The 26,609-nt window shown below is 44.2% G+C and overlaps 1 protein-coding gene across 1 annotated transcript in view; it reads right to left on the bottom strand.

Moving 5' to 3' along the window:
- ALKAL2 (ALK and LTK ligand 2) overlaps positions 1 to 19,060 on the bottom strand; it is a 235,298-nt gene extending 216,238 nt beyond the window's left edge. The window contains exons 1-4 of the mRNA XM_085610792.1: positions 18,266 to 19,060; positions 16,528 to 16,831; positions 2,940 to 2,993; positions 2,760 to 2,840 (exon numbers count right to left, since the gene is read on the bottom strand). Of these exons, the coding sequence (XP_085466918.1) occupies positions 2,760 to 2,840; positions 2,940 to 2,993; positions 16,528 to 16,786 (394 nt within the window). The 5' untranslated portion in view covers positions 16,787 to 16,831; positions 18,266 to 19,060. The remainder of the gene's footprint in view (positions 1 to 2,759; positions 2,841 to 2,939; positions 2,994 to 16,527; positions 16,832 to 18,265) is intronic.
- Between the last annotated feature and the right edge of the window lie 7,549 nt (positions 19,061 to 26,609).

The following is a 26,609-nucleotide window of genomic DNA, read 5'->3' as shown; positions in this document are numbered from 1 at the left end:
TGAGTGATGTAGAGTGGCATAGGGTTGAGTGGCATAGGGTGATGTTGAGTCATATAGAGTGGCATAGAGTAAAGAAGTGTAGAGTACAGTGGAGTGGCATTGTGTGGAGTGGGGTGGAGTAGATGGAGTGGAGTGGCATAGAGTGGAGTGGTGTAAAGTGGCATAGAGTGGAGTGGCATTGAGTAGAGTAAAGTGGCATAAATTAGAGTGGCATAGAGTAAAGTAGCATGGGCTGGCATAGAATGCTGTGGAGTGTGGGCGTAGAGTGGAGTGGTATGGAGTGGGGTGTCGTACAGTGGATTGGTGCAAAGTGGCATTGAATGGAGTGGAGTGGCATAGAGTGGAGTAGCGCAGAGTAGAATGTCACAGATTAGTACAGTTGTTATGTTATGTTAAGTGTTCTTCTAGAGCGCTCGATTACCAAAAAGGCATCCTGGAGCTGACTGACATAGCAGAACAAAAGAAACCCCAAGAATAGCAATTAACAAGAGGAGAAAAGCCATGTCTTCAAGGCATTCCTCAAAGCCAAAAAGCGTGGGCATGGCTTTGATATTCATGGGAAGGGTATTCCAAGCTTTCGGTGCTCCAAGCACAAAGCCTCTACCACCCCAGCCTGCACACTTGATTCTGGGGACTACCACCAGTTTGGCTGAGGCTGAGTGTAGCAGCCTACCTGGTGTATACCAGGCAAAATAATTCCTCAAAAAATCAGGCCCTTGCTTGTGCAATGCTTTGCACGCAATACACAGTGCTTTAAAAGTGATCCTCTATCTGACAGGGAGCCAATGGAGTTTCTTGACAAACTTAGAGACCGTTCGATACTTGGGAAATTTGAGGCACACATGGGCTGCTACGTTCTGCAGGGTTTGCAGCTTATTAGGAACACGCTGGTGCGCGTTCAAATACAGCATGTTACAGTAATCAATCTTTGACAAAACACTGACGTCACTACCGTTTTCTGTTAATTGAGCTGGAATAGAGGGAAGGCTCTTCTTAATCATCTTAAGGGTAAAGGAGGCATTCGAGGTAACTGCATTGACCTGATCAGCATAGGACAGTTTATTATTTAGAAGAACTCCTAGATTCTTCGAAGACCTGACAGGACACGGAAGTGAACCTAGTTCAGACGGTAACCATTCAGGGGAACAAAAGGAAGGCTGGGCACCAAACAGCAGCACCTCCGTCTTTCCAGAGTTAAGTTTGAGCCAGTTCATAGACATCCACAAACTAACTACCTTCATGCAGTCACAGAATTTAGCAGCAACACCAGTGTCCTCCATAACCAGTAAGACAACGATTTGTGTGTCGTAAGCATAATATGTCATGGTGAAGCTAAACAATCATATCAATTCAGCCAAGGGGGTGACATATATATTGAAACGTGTTGGGCTAAGTGAGGACCCCTGAGGGGCTCTGCAAGGAAAAGAGTAAGAGGGAGAAGTAAAATCACCAAGTCGTACTGATTAATCACGACGAGAAAGGAATTAAGCAAATCCCAGGCTGTTCTGGTCACCAAGATCCTGCCCAAATGCTCCATCAGTTGCCTGTGATTCACAGTATTAAAGGCTGCTGATATATCGAGCAGGATCACGGTAGCTTTTCCTTTATGATCTAGCGGCATCCTGATCTGTTCAGTAGCTTTGATAAGAGAAGTTGTGGGTGTAAGTAATTAAAGCATTGCTAGTGATGGAAGATAGGGTGAGAGCAACATCATAAGAAGCCGTAAAACATCTGAAAATTATTTGAAACCTGCATACATGCAGTGTCATGAATTTATTAATTGTAACGAAAACCCACAGTGCATATTTTGAAAGGAAGCAACCCAATGTAAAATAAAAGCGCATCTTTTGAAAGCCTTTGTTACCCATTTGTAATTACAGAGCATTTTTAGTATGCCTGTGTGTTGTCTCAATATTACTAAAGCGTCCATAGAAATGGCAGATAGGGTGAAAGCAACATAAATAGGAAGCTATAAAAGTGTTAAAAGTAGGAAAGCACAATGCATGCCCAGGAATAATACTGAATATTCTTATAGAAAAAAATAGTATGTTTCAAAAGACAAAGAAGAACAAAGGCGAGGAAGAATACAAGTTCTTGGTCTATACACCAGGGAGAAGCTAACACAAGGAAGGATGGGAAGTCTATGGGAGCTAAGTAATCGAAAGATTGTAACTAAGAGTGACAAAGAAAACAACCAATGATATGGTGTGGGCGGGTTGCAAGCCCACTGAGTAGTAACAATACGTCTTTCAGCACAATGCATGCACTGTATACGCGAGTTATAAAAAGCAGCAATAAAATAGAAACTGCAGATATGAGATAACACAGCAGTGAATGTAGGGTGGTGGATGAAAGATGTAGTCAGCTTTGGTGTTTGTGGCTCATGTCTTTCTGCAATATCAACTGCAGGGTTCCATGCAAAACTTTGGGCCCAGTCACACATTCTTTTACAAATTAAACACTGCATTAGATGTTCATGGCAGCACTATCCTGTCCCTCAAAGTCAGGCCCATGCTACATGGCTACAACATGGCAGACAAAATAGATGTATTCCTATTAAACCACATGATTTGTGGGCCTACTTTATTATTTTCATTACTGTTGATATTATGCAGAAAGCATGAAAAGATTAAGCAAAGTAACACAAAAAATCAATTGTTAAATTGATGTGAAGAGGTAATTGCTGCAAAAAAAAGTCTAACAAAGTGAAAATTACATACATATCAGCCTCATTTCTATTAATATCAAACAGCGCTCACATGCTGGAATGGTGCAGTCCCTGGTCGTGTGGTAAAGCCTGTGGAAGTGTTTACTGCATTTTGGGCTGAAGTAGAGAGGACCTGGAGTAGAGAAAGGAGATAAGCCATTAGCCACAGCATGGAAGTGATGCCATATGGAAGTTATCTCATTGGAACATGAAGGGAACTCTAGATGCTCACCCGTTAGATGTTTGAGAAACTTGTCTTTCATCCTCAGATCTCTGGGAACAATCTCTGTTAGAAACCAGAAAAGTAGACAGTTAAACTGTTAGGCAGGAGGAAAATAACTTAACCATGTGAGACAAGGCTATGTACTTTCATTTTAGGTGTGCAACGTGTAGCAGAACATGCATGGAGGTTATCTAGTTTTCCCATAGATGTGCAGGACTGTCATTTCTGGCCAACGTTAGAGGACAAAAATAGGTAGGGTATTTAAGGTACTAAAGTTGACATACTGGTCACATCACGAGAAATTGCATCACATGGACTCTGAGCCAATATTCATATCACAGGAAATCGCATCCCGTGAAATGGAATACAAATTAGGGAGAATGATTTTGTGGTGTTTGATAAAAATTATATCATAAGCTACAAAATTATATGAATAAATTACTGAACGTTGATCATGTCTGCGGCCAGCATTACTCTCAGCAACGCAGAGCATGTTAGTAACATCATCAACGGCTTCAATAAACGTCATATACAACACTGCACGTTCACGAGAGAGTAGATGGTAAACCTCTTCCGTTTATTTGTATTTTAAAAGTTTAAATTCACACCTTCCCCGAAAGCAATGTGATGACTATGAAAAATCTGCAAGCTGTAGCATTGCCGAGAACAGTAGCCTACTGCCTCAATGAGTAGGGGCGTCAGTGATGGAGTATCTTTTCATACCCCAGCAGAGGCACGTAAGACCCTCTCTCTTTCGAACACAGCGTGTGGCAGGTCATGCTGGAGACCTTCCCTGTGGCCGAGAGAGGGCTGCCAGGGCTGCTTCTGGTAATTCAGGGAAGGTCTCCAGCATGACCTTTGTGTATGGCCAACACGACAATGCAGAGGCAAGAAGGCTATATTCAGAGGCCTTCGTTTGGGACAGCAAAGCAGGGCCTGATCTAAACCCGGCAAACCTTTAAAAAACGTTTTTGTTTACATCTGGTGGCCCCGACAAGTGCCGGAGTTCACCAGCCTGCAGGGCCCGACTCCTAACCCCTGTCTTGTTCTTAATCTCCAATGATATGCACTGCTCGTTTTCGCCTGCTCCGCTTGAAGCCCCTGAGAGGTGTACCTTCAGCATCTCCTGCAATTTAAGAACACCATGATTGTCAGCTGTGCATTATGCGAATGTGACACACCCTCAGATGCCTCGAAAACCATCAAATCCCACACACTAGCATTGTGGCGAGGAGGTGGCCCCCTACGCATGTTCCAAAAGCTCCTCGTTTTATGGTGAACAGATTTAATTCCATGCAAGATCTCTCTGACCACGCAACGAAGCGCGGAGCTTTTAGACGCATTTGTGCGAGGCCTCCCAGGAGACCAGTGTGATGGGAAGAGATGTTGATGCTGAGGCATCGCCGCTCTCATTATTACTATTTCCTGTGTGCATTTTCCGCCTGATGACTTTCCTGGAGAATGGCGCATTCGTATCCCGTTTCTGTGACGCTGCATCACTTCCAGGAGATGAGAGCTACGCCATCAGCTTGTCTGGCTGAAGTACAATGTACGTCACAGCGCGTACCACTCTTCCAAAACCGCAGCATTCCACATCTTCCCATCCTCTCACAATTGGCATTGGCCCATGAACAGACGAGACCTCCAGTTGCGATCTGTGAGACTGTCCTGACAAATAAAGTGCATCATGTAATTTCATTTTTCCTAATTCACCCGATTCTTCTGCGGCGTTATATTTACAGTCTTTACACTTGCGAATCGCTACATCTCCATAAACTCAACGCTGTTCTTGGTAGCTCCACTTTAGTCACAACTTCATATGTTTGTTTTATATTGGTTCTTTTTGTAAATCGATTTCTAGAGGTTTATTCAGCCCTACATCTCACCTAGGTCTCTTTGGGGAGCTGGAGCAAACAGAAAAGTTAATAAGCATTGAGCACTTCTGAATCCAGTTGAGTTAGAATATAGTCTGATATATAGCATGGACATTGATCTGGCATTTTTTTGGGCATGCCTGGGTGGACATGTAAAATATATTATAAGGTGGAAACTTAAACCATGAAAATCAAAATAAACGTATCAAGTTCTGACTGCATTACAAAACCAGTATTTAACTTTTACATGTTTTCTATTTCGTAAACTCCTATTGTACACCATAGGTGTCTTAATGCTAAAGAATATTTACTAGTGAAATGTACCATAAATAGTTATCGAGAACTGCTAAAGGGTAAATCAATGTTTTAATGGTCACCTAAATATTAACAAATTTGTTTCCGGCACTCATAAGAAGTTGCACCAACCAACAACCTCCTGCCTCAACTCAGATTCGTTTAGTTTTAGGGACATGAAGCAGATTCTGCCCAGCTGACCTTAGGAAATGGACAGGGTAATGACGTTTAACGCATTCCGACAGTAGCACAAGTTATATATTAAAATAATTCATATAACTCGCAATCATCAGAGGTTTCTAGGTGCTGCAGAAAGGGAGCATCAACACTAAATACTAAAAGAGACTCTGATTGTTTAATTATCTGTGTACACAGATACATAGATTTGACTACTGCGGTGAAGTCAAGCTAGAGATATAAGATTACATCTGGACAAGCCCATAACCATTCTGCCATGTTCTGTGCCAGCCGCCGCCTATGCAGTGCAGCTCTTGGCAAATTCTGGCAGTCTGCATTGCAGTAGTCTATCTTGGCAGGCATGAATGCATTCAAAATCAAAACTTTAATGGGGAAAAAGGAAAGCAAAGAAGTAATTTCAGCGATCGGAGGTTGAAAAACGAAGTAGTGACTGGACTAACATGAGAAGTCATCTTCAGGTTTGGTTTTTTGCCAACATTCTATACAGAGGTGGCTGGAGTAGGAAGGCTGTCAAGAGACAAGCCATAAAGGGCAGCACTATAATGGAGCATTGGACAAGGCAAGCGGTACCACCTTTTCGTCCCACTTACATTTCAGCTGATTGTAGCACATTCAAATCACAAAATAAAAAACCTTTAGTGACTTTTGACATAGTGTTGTTTAAATGCAAAGTGTACCCAGAGGACCGAATGAGTTGAACGACAGAACAAATATACAGGTTGAAAAGATTGCTCCTAGAAGGCTTCAAAAAGATGAAGTATAGATCAGCAATGCCACTTGTTGATTTTTTACATTCAAGAAATTGAGAAACCTAGAGAGCAGTAGCGGCTCGTGGAGGGAGTGCCATGGGGCGTTGGGGCCAAATGCGTTTCAGTGCGCGCAATGAAATTCGTTTTATTTATTTATTTACATTACTCCTGTCGGCCGTGAGCCGGGGTTTACTACCCCTCACCCTGCCCCTACCCCGCCCCACCGCCCCCCAGCACTCCCTCCACGAGCCGCTACTGCTAGAGAGTAAAGTGCCTTGGACACTACGGCCACTGATCAAGAAATTAGAATCTGGTGATCTGTGGTGTCAAAAGCCACACAGAGGCCCAATGGCGCCAATGCAACCACATAGGCGTAATCCCATTTACTATGAAGCCGATCAATAATTTCATCACAAATATTTTGCCTACAACCTGGGCAGAATCTTGCCTTAATCAGGTTTAGAATATTGTATGCATAATAATCTATATAGAATATCTGCTATGACTTATTATGAAGAAGAATGATGATTTTATCAGTGGCGGGTGGTAAATTCACCAGGGGGGTGAGGCAGGCCACACACACACACACACAAACACCTCACTAACACCCATGCATTCACACATACCCATTCACACATACCCTTTAACAACACTCATTAACAAATACACATACATTCATACATACACACATGCATGCACCAAACATTAAAAAACACACACATAACACTAACTTTAACTGCAGATCTTCGAGAGGGAGGCCCCAGAGGTCCCAGGAGGGTTTGGACTGCTGCCTTCCCTCATTGGCTGACCTTTGGCAGCAGTCCCAAGCCTTGGCGGTCCCAGGAAAGGTGGGGCAGTTGGTTTACCTTATTGGTTGACCTTAGGTCAGCCAATAAGGGAAGGCAGCAGTTCCAACCTTGTTGCAGAGTGAGATGGGGTCAGTGAGACTTCTGACTCACCCTAAAAGGTGTCACTGATTGACACTCAGCCCTAGGCAAGTCAAGGCTTACAACTGAAGCACCCAGGTCCGAGGTAATCTGTGACGTTCCTCCTCGTCTCAATGGGGCGGGCCTCGAAGACACTTTTGCCAGGCTGAGGAGCTCACGCCCACAGGGCTGTGAAATCCTCATCCTGGTAAACTGCAGCTCAGGCAGTCAGGAGCATGCACATTTACTGCATGTTTAGTTCGTGGCTGCCTGACCTGAAAAAGAAAAGTGTTTATCATGCTGACCTTTATTCAGCCTGACAGACACTCTTCTTGCGTGGAAAAAGGTGGGTGCCCCTCAGCCTGAATGGACAGGTTGCTGTTGGACTCGATTTTGAGATAATACAATTACAACATAAATGTGCAATACTGGACTTTACATTTTTACAAATAAAAAAACTTTCTAATTGTCATACCATTTGAAACTAAGGTCCCATGAAATATATCAATATTTCACTGATCGCTGTGAAATATGGGATTCATCATGATGGGGATATCCCCAAACAACTCGGTACAGCTTTAACATTGAGTGTTAGTGTTAGACCTGACACCCTTGAGGTAGTGTTTCCTAAAACTTTTTGCTTTTTTCTCATGGGTTTTGCTGATTCTCTTTTAGTGGCCTTAGGGCTCGGGGCACTGCATTTACAGTGGGAAAGTGTGTGCACCCTTCCTATATCGTTGAGAAGTGGTGCTTAACTGATGTTTAGGTCTCGCCTGACCCAGCGCATGCGCTGGTCTGGCGAGACTTTTTGAGAGGGCTCCAAAAAGTGCTACTAGGCCAGCCTAGAGCTACAGTGCATGTGCGCGGGCACGCGCGCCGCGCTTGGCCGCGATTACTTTCACTTTCGCGGCCGCACGGCCGCTTTGGTGTTTGATCGCGATCACTTTCGCGGCCGTGCGGCCGCTTGGCCGAACCAATAGGTCTCGCTTTTGGGACCTTATAAGTATTTAGTTATGCAACTGTTGCATGGCTAAACACTTATAAGGTCCCAAAGGCGAGACCTATTGGCTATGCCAATGCTTGTTTTAAACATGTCTCAAGCCTGCCATTGCAGGCCTGTGGGTTTGCATTTGCACCTATGAGATTTTTAAACATGTGCCAAGCCTGCCATTGCAGGTCTGCGTGCATGCAATTGCACTTATGCTGCGGTTGACCATTCTAAACCACTGGCCAATCCTTAGGTGTCCTTTCACCACCACTGGAGCACCCCTAGGGTAAGTCTTAAGGGGTGAAGCGAGTGTTAGGTGAAAAGCAGGGCAGGTACACATGTGTGCTCCCTGCCCAGGTATTGAAGAATACCCATGCACGCTTTCACTACCTAGGAGGTTTGCTTTTCCCATAGGTTAACCTAGGAGAATGGTTGAAATTACTTCATGCTGCAATAGTAGCTTACAGTAGAGCAGCCTCATAATCTTTCCTATCATTGGATTCACAATGACAAACCCTTTCCTGTGGTAAAGAGGGATTTAGCAATAATACCTTAAAAATGCCACTTCTAGAAAGCAGGCATTTTCAGCTCTAAAACTCTGTGTGTGCCTTTTAGTTTGACTCCAGTCCACACTGGATGCTGAGGGAGTACATCTGTGTATTCCCCAGAGACAGCTATAAACATTGGGCATGCAACTGGAATGACAGATTTCTTCCATTTGAGGATCTGGCTGGTCAGACTGGAGGGAGAGGTTTTGACACTTGGTCTCTGGAAAGCCAGATCATGGCCCCACTACAGATTAAGATCTGCTTTCCACAGATCCATGGCAGACAGAACTTAAATTTAGGTGAGACATCTGTGGTTCAAAGGTAAACCCTCTGAACCACCCCGCACTTCAAAGGCACACTACAGTATAACTACTGGTGACATACTTCAGCATTGGAGAGATACACTTTTGGGGATGTGGTACCGGAGATCCTGAACTGCACGGTGCACACTGCCAGAGGAATCTGTTGTGCACAATGAGGATTACTGCCTTTGGAAGGGACCATGCTACCTTCCTGAATAGTGGCTGGCCTGGACTGACTACCTGTTGCTGTGTGGCACCCTGAAGTGTGCTCGCCAAGGACTTGTTGGCTTTCTCCCTGTTCAGTTGTGGAGGTCTCAGGGACATCACTGACCACCCATGAGGGACCCACACCATTAACTTGTGACACCTGGAATTCAGTGCCCTCTTAAGTGCCCACATCTTCTACTGGATCCCAACTGTTAGCACAGCGTGAGCGTGGAACTAAGTATTGTGCCTGGAGACCGGATTGCCCGGTGCAGAGCCCCAAAAGAACTGCCTGCATCTAAGGAGTCTGAGCCCTGCATTGTGGGGCCTCAACCCGTATAATGCGTCTTGGTGGTGAGCAGATCACCGGTTGTGGGACCACATGTGGCCTGCTTTGTTGATCATGCTGCATCTCTTTCATGCGACACGCTGACTGCATGCTCATTGCGTGCAGTTTCTGCATCACAGATTGTGAACCTCAGAGCTGTACTCGTAGCCTCATTCTACCTCGTGCCGCACTGCTGAGCTTGCACCTGCGTGTGTGACCAGAATTTTTCAGTGTGACCCATATCAACACGCACCAGACGTTATGCCTCATTTCCAGGGAGGTACGGAATCTGTAACTCTTCATTGTGTTTGACCGGAATTGTCTGGTGGAACCATATTAACGCACAGCAGATGTGGTGCCCCTTTTCCAAGGATGTATGGAATTTAAAACTCTTCATTGTGTGTGACTGGAACTGTCTGGAGTGAACAGTATCATTGCTCACCAGACATTGTGCTTCATTTCCAGGGAGGTACGAAATTTTCAACTCTTCGTCGTGTGTGACTGGAATTGTCTGGTCTGACCTATATCAACACGCACCAGACATTATGCCTAATGTCCAGGGAGGTACTGAATTTGCGACTCTTCATTTTTTGTGACTGAAACTGTTTCTGGTGTGACTGGTATCAATGCACACCAGACATTGTGCCTCATTTCCAGGGAGGTGCAGAGGAGCGGATTTGTGTTTCATGGTGCACGGATTGCCTGGGTGCTACTTTGTTCGATGTGTGTCTGACAGGGTGCCTCCTTCTTCTGAGAGGCTCCCCTGCATCATTTGCTTTTCATCAATTATTTATTTTGTGCCTTCAGTGCGGCTGAATAACTACCCACTCCTCACCTGGCTCCGATTGCATCGTATTGCCAGGTAATATTGCCTGGATTGGGCCTAAGTGATGAGAGTGATTGACTGGGCCAAGGAATGCTTCTGAAAGCAATCAGAAGTGGGTCAAGACACCCCTCACCATGCTTTGCAGAACTGGGCTGGTGCTGGATGGCACAGTGTGGAAACTTAAGATTGAATTACTATCGCCCTCAGCCCACTTCTGCTCCACATACCGTGGATCAACTTCCTGAGTAGTGGCCAAATTTCCATTTGTTGACTGCCACCTGTTTAGCCCTGCTACCTACCCACACCTTCTTCCCTGGGACCTTGACTAAGTGGGACTCCAGCCGCGATCGACGTAGTATCGGGGGAAGGTTTTCTTTATCTCCAGTCTGGGTGGAGAGTAGTTGGGGTTAGCTGAATGGTGGAGGAGGGATTGAGGCATGGGGTGTGCATGTGCATTGATAATGTACCTGCCAGATATCAGTTGCACCGCATTACGGTGCTGTTTAAGTGTGTGTGCCAGTACTCTCCATATAAAAATGCCTGATATCCTTGGCACTGTGTATTGGTGTTGAGTGAGTGTGTGGGAGAGACTGACTGTTATTAATTAAGCTGCACAGCGGTGCTGCTTTGCACAATGATTCCTTTCCAAAAGAATACTGCATTTGAAATTGGTTTTTACCGCACACAGTGCTATTTAAAAGTGTTGTAATTATCTGTGTGGTATTGAATTATAATAATTGCCAGGGCGGGCCTCATTCTGACAACGTTTTACACCGCATAAGGGTGCTGGAAGGTAAAGTAGGATCTTTCCCAGGTGTTCATATTACTGATGTCATTTTAATATGTGTGGGCCTAGTACTGGTATTGATATTTCCAAATGTGATTTATAACCAGAAATAAGTGATGTTCATGTTGTGTTAATTAATGTGTGAGTTTAGTATAAAGTTTATTTACATACACCATGTGTGAAGTCTCTTTGTGATGCTCAGTGTATTTATTGTTTCAGAGTGCTGTGCCAATGCTTTACACATTGCCCCCCGAAAAGCCAGACTGCTCAGTGCCAAGCTACCCAAGGGTAAGTGCAGGTTATACCGTGAGTACAATCACTCACCCCTGATGGAAGTGGTAGGTTTTGCATGGCCAGGGCCTCGTCTCAGCCAAACAGAATGTGCCAGTTCCAACAGTTAATTAATCAACATTCTCTTCATGAAAGGCAAAATAACATAACATTCTACTTTCAGTCATATGCTTTTTCACTGAAAAAACATAAAGGTTAGTTAAGGTTTAGCTAACACAAAATCAAAAAAGCCCTCAAATTCACCAGTTCTGTTATGCATCATACACAATGAACCCTATAAATTATATTCCAGGCCATGTTTTGCTTATGGTAAACAGCTTTTTTTACATGTAAGCAGCATTGTGGTACACAGTTCATGACGGGTGGTTTGAGCTATGGTGTGGGTTTCATGCCATAAGTGGTACATTTCATGGCTTTTTCAGTTTTGCATTTTCTGAACCATAAATAGTAATTTTTTAGGGGGTTTTACATTGTACATCTTTCATCTGCCATGTCCCCACTGCATGCCATGCAAAACCTTAAGAAGGTATTGGTGCAGACCCAGCACACAATTCCATTTGGAGGACGAGCCCCGTTGTGCACAACCTTGGAGAGAGGATGTAGCCATACGGCTAGAGTGGTCGACCTTGGACCTGGGGAACAGGGTTCGAATCTCGGCAACGACGCTCAACATCCTGTGATTCTGCGCAAATCACTTAATCTCCCCGTGCCTAACAAAAATGAATGTGTTAATCTGTAACAAAACTTGAATTCAAGTAAAGTGACCTGATGCCTCGTGTCTAGTTTGCTGAACCGACTAAACATCTGCCATCTTTGTGGCTTCATCAAACAATGCCAATGATGTTATTAGCAAATGAACACTTTTTCACATCCTCCCTTCTTTAATGAGCATCACTTGTGAATCATTGTGTTTTTTAAAATAGTAATAGTAAGCTAAACATGCTAAGTTTCTGCCATATTATCTGGAGATCCTGTTCAAAGGCCCACATGTAAATCAAAAATGCATTTACCCTACCTTTAAGATTAGCTAAACCTTATTGGATCAGCACAATACCTTTAATATCTAACTTCCCAACTGACTGCCATGTTTCATGCACATTCCTTAAGCAGCACCAAAGTATTAACAAATGGCAATGCATTGTTCTTCGTTTATCTTTGCCTTCCCAGAAAGACTGGCATAAAATTTGACATACAAATTTAAAACGAATGCTTCTGAAATATTGGCAAATTGTAGGCAAGTTTGTTAAAGAAAGCCAACGTTGTGAGAAAATGAATACTTTTTGCCCATTATTTTAACTCCATAACCTTGATGAATACGCACTATTTTGAAATACAAATAGATGGCTAAACCTGCTAAGTGTCTCTGAAATGTTATATGTATTTGTCAAATGGTGCCGAAGTTAGAAGCGAATCAAAAAAATGAATTTAAAGTTGTCAAGATATACAAAAGTATTATCATTTTTTGTCCCCAACTGCAACCGTTATCAAATGTTAACATCTGAAACGCCACTGACCAGATTTATACTGAACCACAAAAAGCACATTTTATAATTAAAGTTCTGCATCCATGCCTTGTTTGGCATAAATGGAATCAGCATTTCTATGGCAGTGAGAAAAGTTTCCTATGAGAGCTAAAATGAACATTCATTTTCGACCTCCTTAGTCTTCTTCCCCATGCTTAGAACTGAACGATAATTGGCATGTTGGACCATAGCTACTTATGCTAATGAGTGCCAAATGTTGTGACGAGTCATCAGTGGCGACCAGAGTTACAGGCCAATCCAAAAATGCATTTAGAATGGAAAGTACAACTTAACCATAACTTCTGCAAAATATATATTAGACAGGCGGGGATAGCGCTGTTTTGTTATGGTTAAGTCAGACTTTCCATTGAGAAGGCATTTTTTGTCTTTGTGATAACTTTGGCACTGTGTGACACATCTGGATGAAACATTCCAAACATAAAATGCTATTCACTCAGATTTTCTTCATGGGAAGTTTAATGCCGATTTTTTCAGTGGGGGCAAAAAAAACGGCGTTTCCCAAAAGTGATATTTCACATTTTGATTTACATAGAATTCTTTGCTTTTCGATAAAGAACAAATGGGTACACAAAATTGCACCAAACTTGGCAATTTAGTAGAACTTTACACAAGTGCCTTTGCTTGGCTTAATGTAAATCATTTGAGTAATTTTCAAGATATTACCAATTAAAAAGTGCTCCAGGGTGGACATAATTTCATAGCTATCTGGGCTGTTAATCCAAGGATACTCTACTGATTTGTGAATCTACAGAGAAGTTGCAAATCCAGTTTAAGAAAAGAAACACCATTAAACTAAGAAGCTTTTTCTCCAATTGATTGAGGAATCTGGTGGAGATTTGCAAATCCATAGTCTGGTGATTGGGTGGTTGTCACAGAAAATTCCTTTTGTAGCCCCCATTATTCAATAAGATCTACTGAGCACTGTTTAGGGAAAAATAAAAACAAAAAGGGCATAAAACGGCAGTGTGCACTTACCCTGTCCCCTAAAACCAAAGCGACCCATGCAGCATTACAATTAATATTGGGAAAAAAAAAGGTTTTTATCAATGGATTCACAAATAAGAATCTTAGACCCTCCCTGTCTCTGGATTTGTGATTCCAGCACAGGAGTCCTGAATTCTGATAAAAACATTAAAATAATTTGATGCATTATAGCTTGGCTGATCCCTATTGTGCATGACTAAAGGGAGTGTACCGTAGGCAATAGCTGTAATTGGGAGTTTAGGGCAGGAAACAGTTATGTGTGATAAAAAAAATGAAACTCACTGAAAAAAAGATTAAAGTAAAGTTATACTTAATTTTGGGTCTACGACTATACTTTTTGTTAAAAAAAGACAGATATTCACTGAAAAAACACAGCTAATGTGCAGGTATGGTTTCAAAACAAAACCTAAAAACCACTAAATTCACCTCTTTACCCCTTTTTATGGTTCTGAGTATAATAACTAGAACACTTTCGTTGACATCATCAGTGATGGCATTAATAATGTCATTTAACATGTCATAAGTGATGTAATAGGTAAAATCATAATCAGTGGATGACGACGAGGCACATCCCGGTTGGTTTACTTAGCAGTCATGGATCATATAAAAACTTGGAGAGGGGGTAGAGAAAAGTGTTTCTCCACAGAGACAAGGTTTCTGTGCGAAGGAAAGAAAAAGTGCATTTGCACATCCAGCTACACTTCCCCACTGAGTAATTGTACGCTATGTACAATATCTCATTGAGGAAACAGTAGCACAATGAATATGTCACATGACAAGGCTGTGACATAACTTTCCAAGCATAATTATGGGACTGTTTATGAAGTCACAAAATCAGTAATAAATCTAGTCCAATAACACGTGTTATTTAGGGCAAGTGTACTAATAAACACACGTTCATACAATTAGAAGTAAAGTGCAAATTTCAAATTCTCGATTACCACAGTAAAGTGTTACTGGCTTGAAAAAACATCACTTACGACTATCACAGAATGAATTTTGCAATGCCTATACAAAGGAAAACAACTATGCTAATGGCCAGGACCTTATTCAGGTTGATTTTGTCTTAAGCTCCGTATGGCCTGGTTCTGGTTACGCACATTTCTTTCTAACTACTACTATGGTTGGATTGGCAACACGGGCACTCGGGCAATACCCGAGGGGCTGGTGTCCAGTTCCAGCTGGGGGCTGCTTTTTTGAGCAGTCTGGGGGGCCGATTAGGGTGGTTTCTGCATTGTTTGGATACCGCCAGCGGCCCAGTGGGCAGTAGCGGCTCGTGGAGGGAGTGCTGTGGGGTGGGGAAGGGGCAGGGTGGGGGTAGGAAACTACGGCATACGGCTGAACAGAGTTAAGTAACTAAATAAATAAATGAAACAAATTTCGTTGTGCATGCTGCATGGCATTTGGCAATGCAGCACGCGCAATGTAACTTGTTTTATTTATTTACTTAGTTACCTAACTCTGTTCGGCCGTATGCCGTAGTTTACTACCCCCCACCCTGGCCCTCTCCCGCCCCGCCCCACCGCCCCGCAGCACTCCCTCCACGAGCCACTGCTTCCAGTGGGTGCCTGAGTGGCCTTCCTGGGCGTCCATTACCTCCCTTCTATAAACGGGCAGAAGTGTCACTCCCTTTTTCTCGCTGGGCTGGCCCATTAATATATGCATATTGAGCAGGGGGCCTGAGCAGAAGTGGCATAACTTGTTTTCAGGTGTGTTTCACCAGTGTAAACTAATCCGTGCATTTATTTCCCCCCCCCCCCCCCCCCCTTTGTTTAATAACATTCGCCGAAGCAGTGTTTTGGTGTTTTGTGGACAGACAATATGCAAATGTAGGCCATTTTTTTTTTAGCTTGTCCGGGCCGATTTTTAATCCCAATCCAATCCTGACTACTACACAAATTAGAACAAAGTAGCACAAACCATACGTGCAGACTCACGGAGTAATTACAACATCACAACCCTACAAGGCACAACCTCTCAGAGGTCATGACCTTTTCAAGTATCAAATGTCAACCTTTTGACAAACCGTGAGACATAGTTACACCAACTATGTAAACATTGCGTTGGGAGAACTTTAGAGTTCTAGTCGAGTTTGAAGTTGAACCGCCTGAAAAAGTCTGCCATAATCTTGACGGCATATTTGTTATAGAAATTTCAGTGATAAACTCAGGTTTTTGGCCTCCTCTTTTAACACCTTTGACCAAGAAGAACAATCTTCCAATTGAGAAAATTGGGTGAACACAATTTTTGGAAGGAAGATTGAGGAGTAGATTGCTCAAATGTGGCCAAAGTAACGTGAATAAGCGTCCAACAAAGCCACTGCACTGTTCCGGGGACACAACTTAATCCACTCATTGTTTTCCTTGGGATTTATAGTACTTTTACCAGAGCCCCCTCGGTGGCACTAATGGACACGAGTAGATAGTTTGGAAGGTATTGTGCAATGTCTGTAGCCAAACACTTTGTTTCTGATATCATTTACTGCACTAACTGTGCCGCACAATATATGCATTTTTAGGTGGTAACACCAGATCTCCTCGGAGGATATGTACATTCGATTCAATTCTATTTTAGTATATAGTGCTTAGGATTTGCCCCACTCCTACTTCATCCTAGTCCAAAGAGACCACCCGCCTCCCCGAGCCCTGCCTACCTCTCAACACAACAAGCCCAGCATAAAAGTTGTGCTCGTGCTCCTACTTACAGAGTAGCGCTGATGTTAACTAACGGGAGGGGCGAACATGGGAGACTCACCGACTCTCTGCTCGTCCTGATAGTGCCCGTACTCGGGGGCTTCCTTGTCGTCCAGTTTGAAGTCTGTGAATTTGGAGTAAAACTGCACCCCGTTTTCCTTGGCCAAGTGGTAGTTTCTCAAGTCCTGTATGATGTCCATAATGAGGTTGAGGACGGCGCTGTCTCGGAGCTCGACCGGCTCGGTCCTCTCTTTGCAGCCTCCGGCCGTCAGCATGCAGAGGAGCAGCGCCATCTGCAAGGGGCTCCTCGGATGGCTCATGGCGGTCCGGCAGGTGGGGACAGCCTCCGACAGCTCCGGCTCCCGCTGCGAGACGCAAACACATGTTCATGGGAGGAAAACAACAAGACCCTCGTCAAAAAGTATGCAAACATCACCCACGCACTTTCACTGCACTTGTCATGTATGCGTCTGAGGAGAACGGCTGTGCGCACGTAGAATTCAGCTTAGGGAAGCGCGCCCGCTGTGCTGAATGCACTCTGCAGGGCAGACAGACTCTGCTTAAATATTGTTCCAAACTCATTTACTGAGAATTTGAATATTTCCCTTTTCGTCGATCCATTCTTCCATTGACTATGTCTGTATACATAACCTCCATCCATTCCTTAGCCATCCATCCATCCCACAGTGTCACTCATCTAGCATCCAAGTAAAATAAATCCATCTATCCATTCATCCACCCACATGTACTTACATACACGCTATCCACATGCTCAAACCTATCCAGCTACCCCTAGAGCCTATCCATCCATCAATCCAACCCATAGTGTCACTCATTTAGCATCCAAGTAAAATAAATCCATCCATCCATCCATCCATTCATTCACATATACTATACTTACATCCACCCTATCCACACACTCAACCTAATCCAACTACCCCTTAAGCCGGTCCATCTATTCATCCATCCATCCATCCATCCATCCAATACTTACATACAGCTCATCCACCCATTCAAACCCTGCCAGCTCCCAAACCCATAGCCCATCCATTCATGCGTCCTTCCATCAGCACATCTCGAATTTAAATCTGTCTGTCTGTTTGTCTGTCTGTCTGTCTGTCCAGTCCAACTGCAGAGAGAATGCAGTCAAATATGTGTGTTCAGACGATCCACGTCTTCCAATGAGGGTTCCTTCTGTATATTTTCTCTACCCTTCCCTCCCATTTGTCTATCTTTTTAACTAGATATTGTCAATCAACCCGTACAAAAACGATATACAAGCTGTGTGCATTTATGTTTTTCTTTCAACTTTTTCTATATTTACCAATGTATGTTTTATCTTTGTCTATCCAGTTACCTCGGTGTACCACTGTTTGTCTGCCGGTACATCGGTAAGTGTGTTGTTGACTATATTTGTCTTCCGGGCTTTTGTCCCTACCAGCTCCTCTGTGCCTGTGCATTAATGCTATGTGTCCGTCCCTTTCTCTCTCATTTTCTGTGTTTCTGCCTGCTTGCATCGTGGCCGCCTGTCTCCTAGGAATGTCTGTCTAATCTACCTTCATACTTTGCAAACTTTCTGCTGCTCTGGTTGTCTGCGTGTATGTCCGTATGTCTGTCTGAACGGGGGTCTGCCTGCCTAGCCAAATAGTGTAAACGTGATTCTTGAATGCATGATACTACCACAAATAGTTTCAGGTATTTCAAATACTGGAGCAGTAACCTACACATAGTCTGACGAGTAAGCGGAAGTGTGAGAACAGAGAGATAACACCCCCACCCCGCCCCCTCCGGTGATTTACCTGCTTTAACAAGACCTCCAGGTGTGCCTTCCGTTCCTGAATTCGATGCCTCTTCAGTAAAAGATGAAACAGAAGAGGAGACGGCAGCTCCTTCCTTTTATCATAAAAGTTTGCAGACGTCCGGGTACTCAGCAGGCTACACCATCACCGCTCCTGGCTGCCTCTTATATAGCATAGGATTTTCCTGAGGTGGCTCAATCTGATATTATCGACATCCAAGTGGGTGGAAAACAATTAAAAAAAGTCGACTTGGCAACCTTTGGCGAGCGTGTGCTGCTGAAGCGCTCCACGCAGTTGTGGTACCAGGAGGGCTCAGGCACTTCTTATCCTGTGAAGACGTCGAAGCCGCAGACGTCCCAAGTGGGCAACCCCGGGAGCTCCACCAGCGACGTGCTACGAGTCACCCGAGTCGCCCAGCGCCCTTCCCGGCTGTCAGCGCTCCCCCCACCCTCTAGCCTGCTCGCAACGCGCGCTTCATCTTTCCATCAGTCAGTCCATGTGCGGAGGCAGCGCTGTCCGTTTACCGGGAACTTTCCCTCCTAATCCTCTTAACCGGGAAGGTTTCTGTTGCTGCTGATAATGGGCACGGCTCATTATTGCCTGGGCGAGCGGCAGGTTCTGGTAAGGGATCCCGGGCCGATTCCTGTTTTTGTTTACTGCTTGTATTTCGAGGGCTAGTTCAGTGACTGGAAACACTCACTCTATATCTATGGGACTAAGAGATGTATCTGAGCCCAATCGGGTGCCTTACGGCCTACGCCACCTCTCACTCGCCCCGCCACAGGGGTTTGAGAGCCTGAGTAGTGACACTGAAATGCGAGCCTCATGAACTTTCCTTTCGTTGCATCTCTGAACTCACCACTCCCTTCCAAAAAGCAAATACGACTTTGAAAGGCACTAAGCTCCGTTTCCCCACACCCAAAAACAAAAGTTTAGTTTAGTAACAGAGGTTTTTTTTTGTAATATGTTAGAAAAAATGCATAGCTCTATATAGCATTGCTGCTCCTGCTTCCTGTTCGTTCACAGGCTAACATTTGTTAGTGGACTTGCCACGAAAAAAGGACATTACCTTAGGTTTACTGCCCCAGCCCTTCAAAGTAATTGCACTAGCGACCTCTAGTGGTGAGAAGAGAAGCAGACTTCTGTCACCGCTTTTTAGTTCTTGGCCCACTCTACTTTGCCCGCCTTCATCTTTATGCTCAAGGGGCTACTTTTCAGCTCAAAAATGCACTCTTGGAGCCAGATTTACCAATCTTTCACGCAATGTAATTCAGCAAGTCAATTTGTTGGGCCTTATTTACCCATATATGACGCGTTCCGGCTCTCTCTGACTGCGCCGGCGCATAATTTGCTGCCTATGGCCAACACAGGCACCCTTGTGTCATGGCGCAAGGGTGCCTGTGTTGCAGGCAGGATTGATTTTGTGCAGGAAGGGACACCTTCCTGCACAATAACAATCCTCTGAGGCTGTTTTTTTCCAATTGTGCTTCAGAATGCAGCACACTTAAAAAGAGAAAGCAAAAAAGAGAAATACATCTATTTCTCCTTGTTATTCCTTCTCTGGCAAGGTGTAGCATTTGACGCATTCCCAGGTTGTACCAGTCTTGGTAAATCTGGGAATGTGCCAAAATCCAATACTATGACACATCTGGCCCTTGGCATATGCTAATTCTGTGCTAATAAGTGAGACCCAAGAAGGGTTATGACTTCAGACATACTATATTTACCCCTCGGGCTGTGATAGTCATGATTATGAAATTACCGATTAAAAGACACATTTTAAAAAGAGCATTTATAAATGTAAGTGACTGTAGGTACAAGTCATTACACCGAAACAGGTAATAGGCCAGCAAGTGACTGATTACGAGTTTAAAAGATGAATACCTTCGGAGTTTCGCTTTTTTAATCCTTAAGACTTCGGATCCTCCTAATTAAGTCCTATGGTTGAGCAGTAAAATTTGACACATGGGGGCAGATTTACAAGCCCCTTGCGACACACTTCTGTGACGCAGCGGTGGCGAAAATCATGCGCAATGTTGCGCCGTATTTCCAACATGACGCACCTAGGGAGATGCGTCACGTAAACCCCTGCGCCATATGAAACCTGCAACAGGTTTCATGTGGGCGTTCCAGCGCAGGGTGGGCGTTCCCTCGCAGGTACGCCTCATAAAAGTGACGCAGTGAAATCTACAAGATTTCACTGAGTCACTTTTACGGCTATGCTGCGTCAAAACTCTGCATCTGCTTGAAGCAGGCGTAAGGATTGACGCAGCATGTTAGGCATAGGGCACCCCCGAGCCTTGCTGGCGCCGCGCTTGCGACTCCAGCAATGCGCCGCATTTCCACCGGGGGATGTGACACACATCTGCTCATCCTTGCGCCACGGCGCGCCTCATTGTAAATGCGGCGCATCAGTGGTGGCGCATGGGTGGTTTTGCGGGTCGCAAGTGTTCTGGCGCATCCCTGCTGATTTGCAGAGATGCGCCAGACATTGTAAATCTGCCCCAAGATATGGAAGAGAGTTTGTGTTTGGAATGAGAAAATAGTGGCAAAGTCACCAATATTAGTAGTACTGACAGCGAATGCATGTTGGCTTTCTCCAGAAGATAAATGGACGCGTCCATTGTACACCGATTTGTGGGCAAATCATAATAGCAAACTAATCCCAAAGAACTGGTAGCAAAAAAATAGCAATGGGATCCTAACATATCCAGTAATGCTTATTGGGAGTAGTATGTTTCAATTTAGGCCTTTTGGATATTGGACAGAAATTAATTCGTAAGCCTGATATGGGTAAAACACTTTGCGCTGAGATGAAAACCAGGGGCGAAGTGTTTGGCAATTACTTTCCAAATCAAATCCTGATTTGTGTTTGAAAGTTGCTTTAAGTAAGGCTAAATTGTGCTGTACTGCATCAAAGGGGTGTTACAGTGGTGGTGCACTTTGTGGAAAAGTGGTTTATTAGTTGGTGTCAGATTGGTATTCACCACAAGTACTAAAGTTACTGTTTTCTTAGGTCCAGTCAAATGTTTCACTAATCTAAACCTGAGCTCAATCCCTAGTATCTATGGTACAGAGCAGACAGGCTTAACTAAATGCAAATGTGTAAAGCATTTAGAAGTATCAAAACAGTTAAAAATTAGAAAGCACAGCACAAAGAATCTCACTCTAATTTATAAACATTGAGAAAAATATAATACGTAAAAATGAAAAAAAAAAAAAAATCCAATAAGGGGAATCAGAGAGATGGATTTTTAAAAAGAATTAAGAGAAAATAGTGCAAAAAATTGCAATGCCCCAATGGTAGTCAATGGTTGTGGTAGACCATGACCTAAGTGCAATTTGAGGCTGAACGTGATGGAGCATGGGTGGGCTAAACAAAGTAGATTGGCCCTGCTAGGATCTGGAAGTAAGGAAGTTAAAAAAAGTTTCTAAGTCCCAAAGTGAAAAGGGAAGTTGTAATTTTCCACAGGAAAAACTCTTCTCCATGCGGTACAAATATGGCTTTCAATCCGACACTGTCAGTCAGTCCCCTTGAAGCTCTGGAGCAAAAGTTTTGAAAAGGCTCACAAATGTCTTTTGGTGCCCACACAGCGAATGAGTCCACTTTCGAGGTTCCCAGGACCAAACAGGGAACACTTAGAAACTCTCAGAGTGTCAGGCAGAGGGCTACAGCAAAGTCTAGTCCATGTCCTCTTCACAGGAATGTCCTCTTCAGCTTTTTTATGTTCCTGGAGCCACCCAGGGAATCAGGCTTATGATCCTTATAGACCTCAGCAATTCAGCAATATTGGTCGTATTACACTTGCCTGGATTGTCTACTTGGGTGAAACTACGTCCCCCAGCAATGCCCGCATCAACCTGCAGGAAAGGCAGTGCGAGGGACTTTTGAAACCATGCTTAAAGCATGTCTCGCTCCCCGAGGCATGGGACGTGCACGGGCAGTTACCAGGTGTGCACCCGGGTGAAGACTGGGCCAAGACCTGGCCCGCCTTTGCCCACAATCATCCGGAAGAGGCTGGGCTAGGCCAACCCCTTTGGCTCTTCCTAGAGACATCTTATTTCTGAGGTGAGTGATATTTTATACTTTAAATCTGTGTAGTATATTTTCATGGGAAAGCATAAATTGCAGACTGGAAAAGAGAAGGAGAATGGCTCAATTCACTCCCAGCCTGGCACTACGTTGAATACCTTCTGGAGTCGAACCATTAGTGTGGTTTCAAAGGAGATATAGTTGGTCGAGAGAAGCTTATCGTTGGATCTGGGGGAAAATGCAGATTTCATTACCATGCAACATAAGTTGATTCAACTTGACAACGCAATCTCACCCTCGGGTTTAGGAATGGGGTCTAAGGATATAACTCTGCAACCAAATATCAACTCTGTCCTGGGTACTGAGGAGCAGGATATGAGTTCTGGCCTAATAATGGCAGCTTCTGACCCTGTTACTAATGCTGTTTGATGCAGAAAACAACAAGAGGGGGAAGATGGCCCTAATCTAAAACACCGTAAAAAACCTGGCCTTAGATTCACTTCATCTTCATCCTCATCAAAGTCTGGGGATCAAACGCTTTCAATCTCTCCAGGAAGTGTAGAACTAATGCCCATTGAACATAATTTTGCACAAGCTGGGCTTCTGGAACAAATCAAAAAATATGTTCACTGCTGCCATGGCTCCTATCCTGGAAAGGATTATCACCCTAGAGAATACATTAATGGCTGCAGCAGATGCAGTCAAGACTCAGTCAGTGGTAAGATGCCCGCTGGTGCCCTTCTCTGTCCCAAAACAAAATCCTACAATTCAAAATTCCAATAAACCACTGGGAGATCCAATCTGCAGTCCCAAGAGAGCTACAAATTTCCCTGTGCAATCCAGCGGTCTAAATCGTGTAGTCTGAAGAGCGAGTCCCAAACCCGAGATCCGGAAGATTCCGTCCCTGGCATTTACAAATCATCAAAGACCTCTGTGCATCTTGCCTACTAATTGTCATCCTTACAACTCTGGTGCTCTACCTTCTCAACAGATTTTAAATCTTCTGCCAGAATTCTACCCCTTTGTGGCAATATTAGTTGGAGTACCACCAGTGTCATTGGACAAGGAAGAGAATAAAGTTTGTCATAGGCTAACAAGAAACTGCACCTTCTCCTTTAAGGAATATCATTAAATCCTCATATTGAGGAGAGTAAGGTAACATTAGAAGGAGACTGTGTAGTTATTTCCTGCAGGAACCCAGAACTGGCATGACAATTGATCATTTCCGGCAGCAGGCTGACGTCTAATGGCCTTCCTACTTCCTGCTCCATTGTCCCATTGTTTTTTTTATCAGCCCAGATTTTCTAACAATCAGGGGTCAAGGCATGATTCTATCGCCCCTACTTTCCCATTGCGCGTTGTCCAGAAGGGTGATAGTATAATCCAAATCCATAATAGGTTTCAGCCACTTGTTGCCCTAGATGACAGTGATTGACTCAACACCAACATCAATCATCGGATATTGATGCTCCCTGGGAGAGATTTTTAGCTAGTGCAATGTGAGAACAGCGCCTGAACCGTGCTCCTCCACCCCGTCTCTCTCTGCTCTCACTACCCCCTCCCTTAAGCTCCAAGCTCCAGGCGCTAAAAATCAGCACAACTTCCCAATTCTGCCCATGGAGTAAAACATCGAGTTTCACCCACCAATGCCACTTAAACATTATTAGATTGACACGTTAGTCGTCTGAATATCTATAAACGATGTATTTCACTGCCGGACTCCATTTTCTTTTACCGTCTCATTCAAAGCTAGTGTGTGCGGTTTCTAACCAGTAGATCTCATTGTGGCAAAGATATTGCCTGGCTATAGCCCGATTGGCAGGAAGTTGTCATTCTTGATCCACTCTTTTTTACCCCTTACATGTGACCACCTGCACATCCTCACCAGGCACCATTCAATATCGTATTTTGCTTAGTCATGATGTGTTATTCCTAGTCATTTGATGTCTCTGGCTTTCTCTTATGCCTTGTGTGTTTTTACCCAAGGATTTTAATCCAAGTCGTCTGCTGTTGATATAATGTGGATACTACTCTCAATGTTAGTAATGTTACAGACACTATCAAAAGAAAGTATGAGCCTAAGCCATCTGCCAACCTCCGTTTTTAGATCTGTGTGCTCCGTTTAGCACTGTGATCACAACAAACTACTCGTTTTGCACCTTTTTCTTGTCTAAGAGTTCAGAATATCCTTCACCCAAGTAACACCCGCCCTCCTCAGAAGCAACACATTTCTACCATTGGATATATTTTCAACTATGCACAGAGTTTCCATAGCCTTCTCAAGTGTAGCCTTTGCAGAACTGCAACATGACCTTTAACTGAATCCCAAGAAATTTGCCCTCACTCAAGCAGTCTCTGGTGACCCACATCTTAATTGTTAGTACTATTTACATTCAACTCGAAAAGATGATGCTGACACACTTCCTGTTCTTCCACCCGTAAAAAGTGTGTTACCAACCTCTTATTGATGCCATTAGAGTCAAGGCTTACTAGGGTTTGCTAGAACATGGGTGGAGCTGCTCAGCCTTGCATTGTCACAATGCACCTAGATGTCCCCACAGGCATCAATTTTGAGGGTGTGCATTGGGTTGCTCTCACAGTAACTTAAGTGTGTGCATTCCTGTACCTTTGAGATAGCAGATATTGCTTGGATCATGAAGGCTGCCTTGGCAGGTGAGGGAGATAATGTCTGTGTCTGTCTGTCTGTGTGTCTGACTCTGTCTCTGTCTGTCTGTCTGACTCTGACTCTGTCTGTCTGTCTTACACTGTCTGACTGACTCTGTCTGTCACTGTGTCTGACTGACTCTGTCTGTCACTCTGTCTGACTGACTCTGCCTGTTACTCTGTATGACTGACTCTGTCTGACTGACTCTGTCTGACTCTGTCTGTCTGACTCTGTCTGACTGACTGTCTGTCTGACTCTGTCTGTTTGACTGACTCTGTCTGACTGACTCTGTCTGTCACTCTGTCTGACTGACTCCGTCTGACTCTGTCTGTCTTTCTGACTCTGTCTATCTCTGTCTGTATTCCTCCGTCTATCTGTCTGACTCTGTCTGTCTGAGTCTCTGTCTGACTCTGTCTATCTGTCTGACTCTGTCTGTCTGACTCTGTCTGTCTGACACTGTCTGTCTGACTCTGTCTCTGTCTGACTCTCTCTGACTCTGTCTATCTGTCTAACTCTGTCTGTCGGTCTGACACTGTCTGTCTGACTCTGTCTGTCTGATTCTGTCTGACTCTATCTGTCTGTCTGACTCTATCTGTCTGTCTCTGTCTGACTCTGTTTGTCTGCCTAACTCTGTCTGTCTGTCTGACTGTCTGTCTGTCTGACTCTGTCTGTCTGACTCTGTCTGTCTCTGTCTGTCTATGTGACTCTGTCTGTCTGACTCTGTCCCTGTCTGACTCTGTCTGTCTGACTCTGTCTGTCTCTGTCTGTCTATCTGACTCTGTCTGTCTGTCACTGTCTGACTGACTCTGTTTGTCACTGTCTGACTGACTCTGTCTGTGACTGTCTGACTGACTGTTTGTCACTATGTCTGACTAACTCTGTCTGTCACTCGGTCTGACTGACTCTGCCTGTCACTCTGTATGACTGACTCTGTCTGTCACTCTGTCTGAATGACTCTGTCTGTCACTCTGTCTGACTGAGTCTGTCTGACTCTGTCTGTCTGACTCTGTCTGTCTGTCTGAATATATCTGTTTGCTTGACTCTGTCTGTCTGACTGACTCTGACTCTGTCTGTCTGTATGCCTCTGTCTGTCTATCTCTCTGACTCTGTCTGTCTGTCAGTCTCTGTCTGTCTGTCTGACTCTGTCTCTGTCTGACTCTGTCTATCTGTCTGACTCTGTCTGTCTGTCTGACACTGTCTGTCTGACTCTGTCTAACTCTGTCTGTCTGTCTGTCTGACTCTGTATGTCTACACAATATTTAACAAAGGCAGCAGTACAATAACCACCGAGATCAATCCCATCAGAGCAAAAACAATCCATAAGAGCTATATCTCTATACCAATCACTGCAAGGAGGAAATGCAGTCAAACATCTATTAATGGCAATAATCGCTGCCTGTAAACTCAGTCAAACACACAGTATAGCCAACAAGCATTGGCATAGCCAATAGGTCTCGCCTTTGGGACCTTATAAGTGTTTAGCCAAGCAACAGTTGATGTTGTTGCACCAAGGATATTGTGCTGCATAACTAAATATTATGAGGTCTCAAAAGCGAGACCTATTGGCTATGCCAATGCTTGTTCAATGGAGCAGGTGGTAGTAGTGTGACATATATAACCTCCCCATCCTTGATGAACAGTGCCCC

The sequence above is a fragment of the Triturus cristatus genome, chromosome 6 (assembly GCF_964204655.1).
Source record: "Triturus cristatus chromosome 6, aTriCri1.1, whole genome shotgun sequence".
Taxonomy (NCBI): Eukaryota; Metazoa; Chordata; class Amphibia; order Caudata; family Salamandridae; genus Triturus; species Triturus cristatus.
This window is presented reverse-complemented; position numbering and strand designations above follow the sequence as displayed.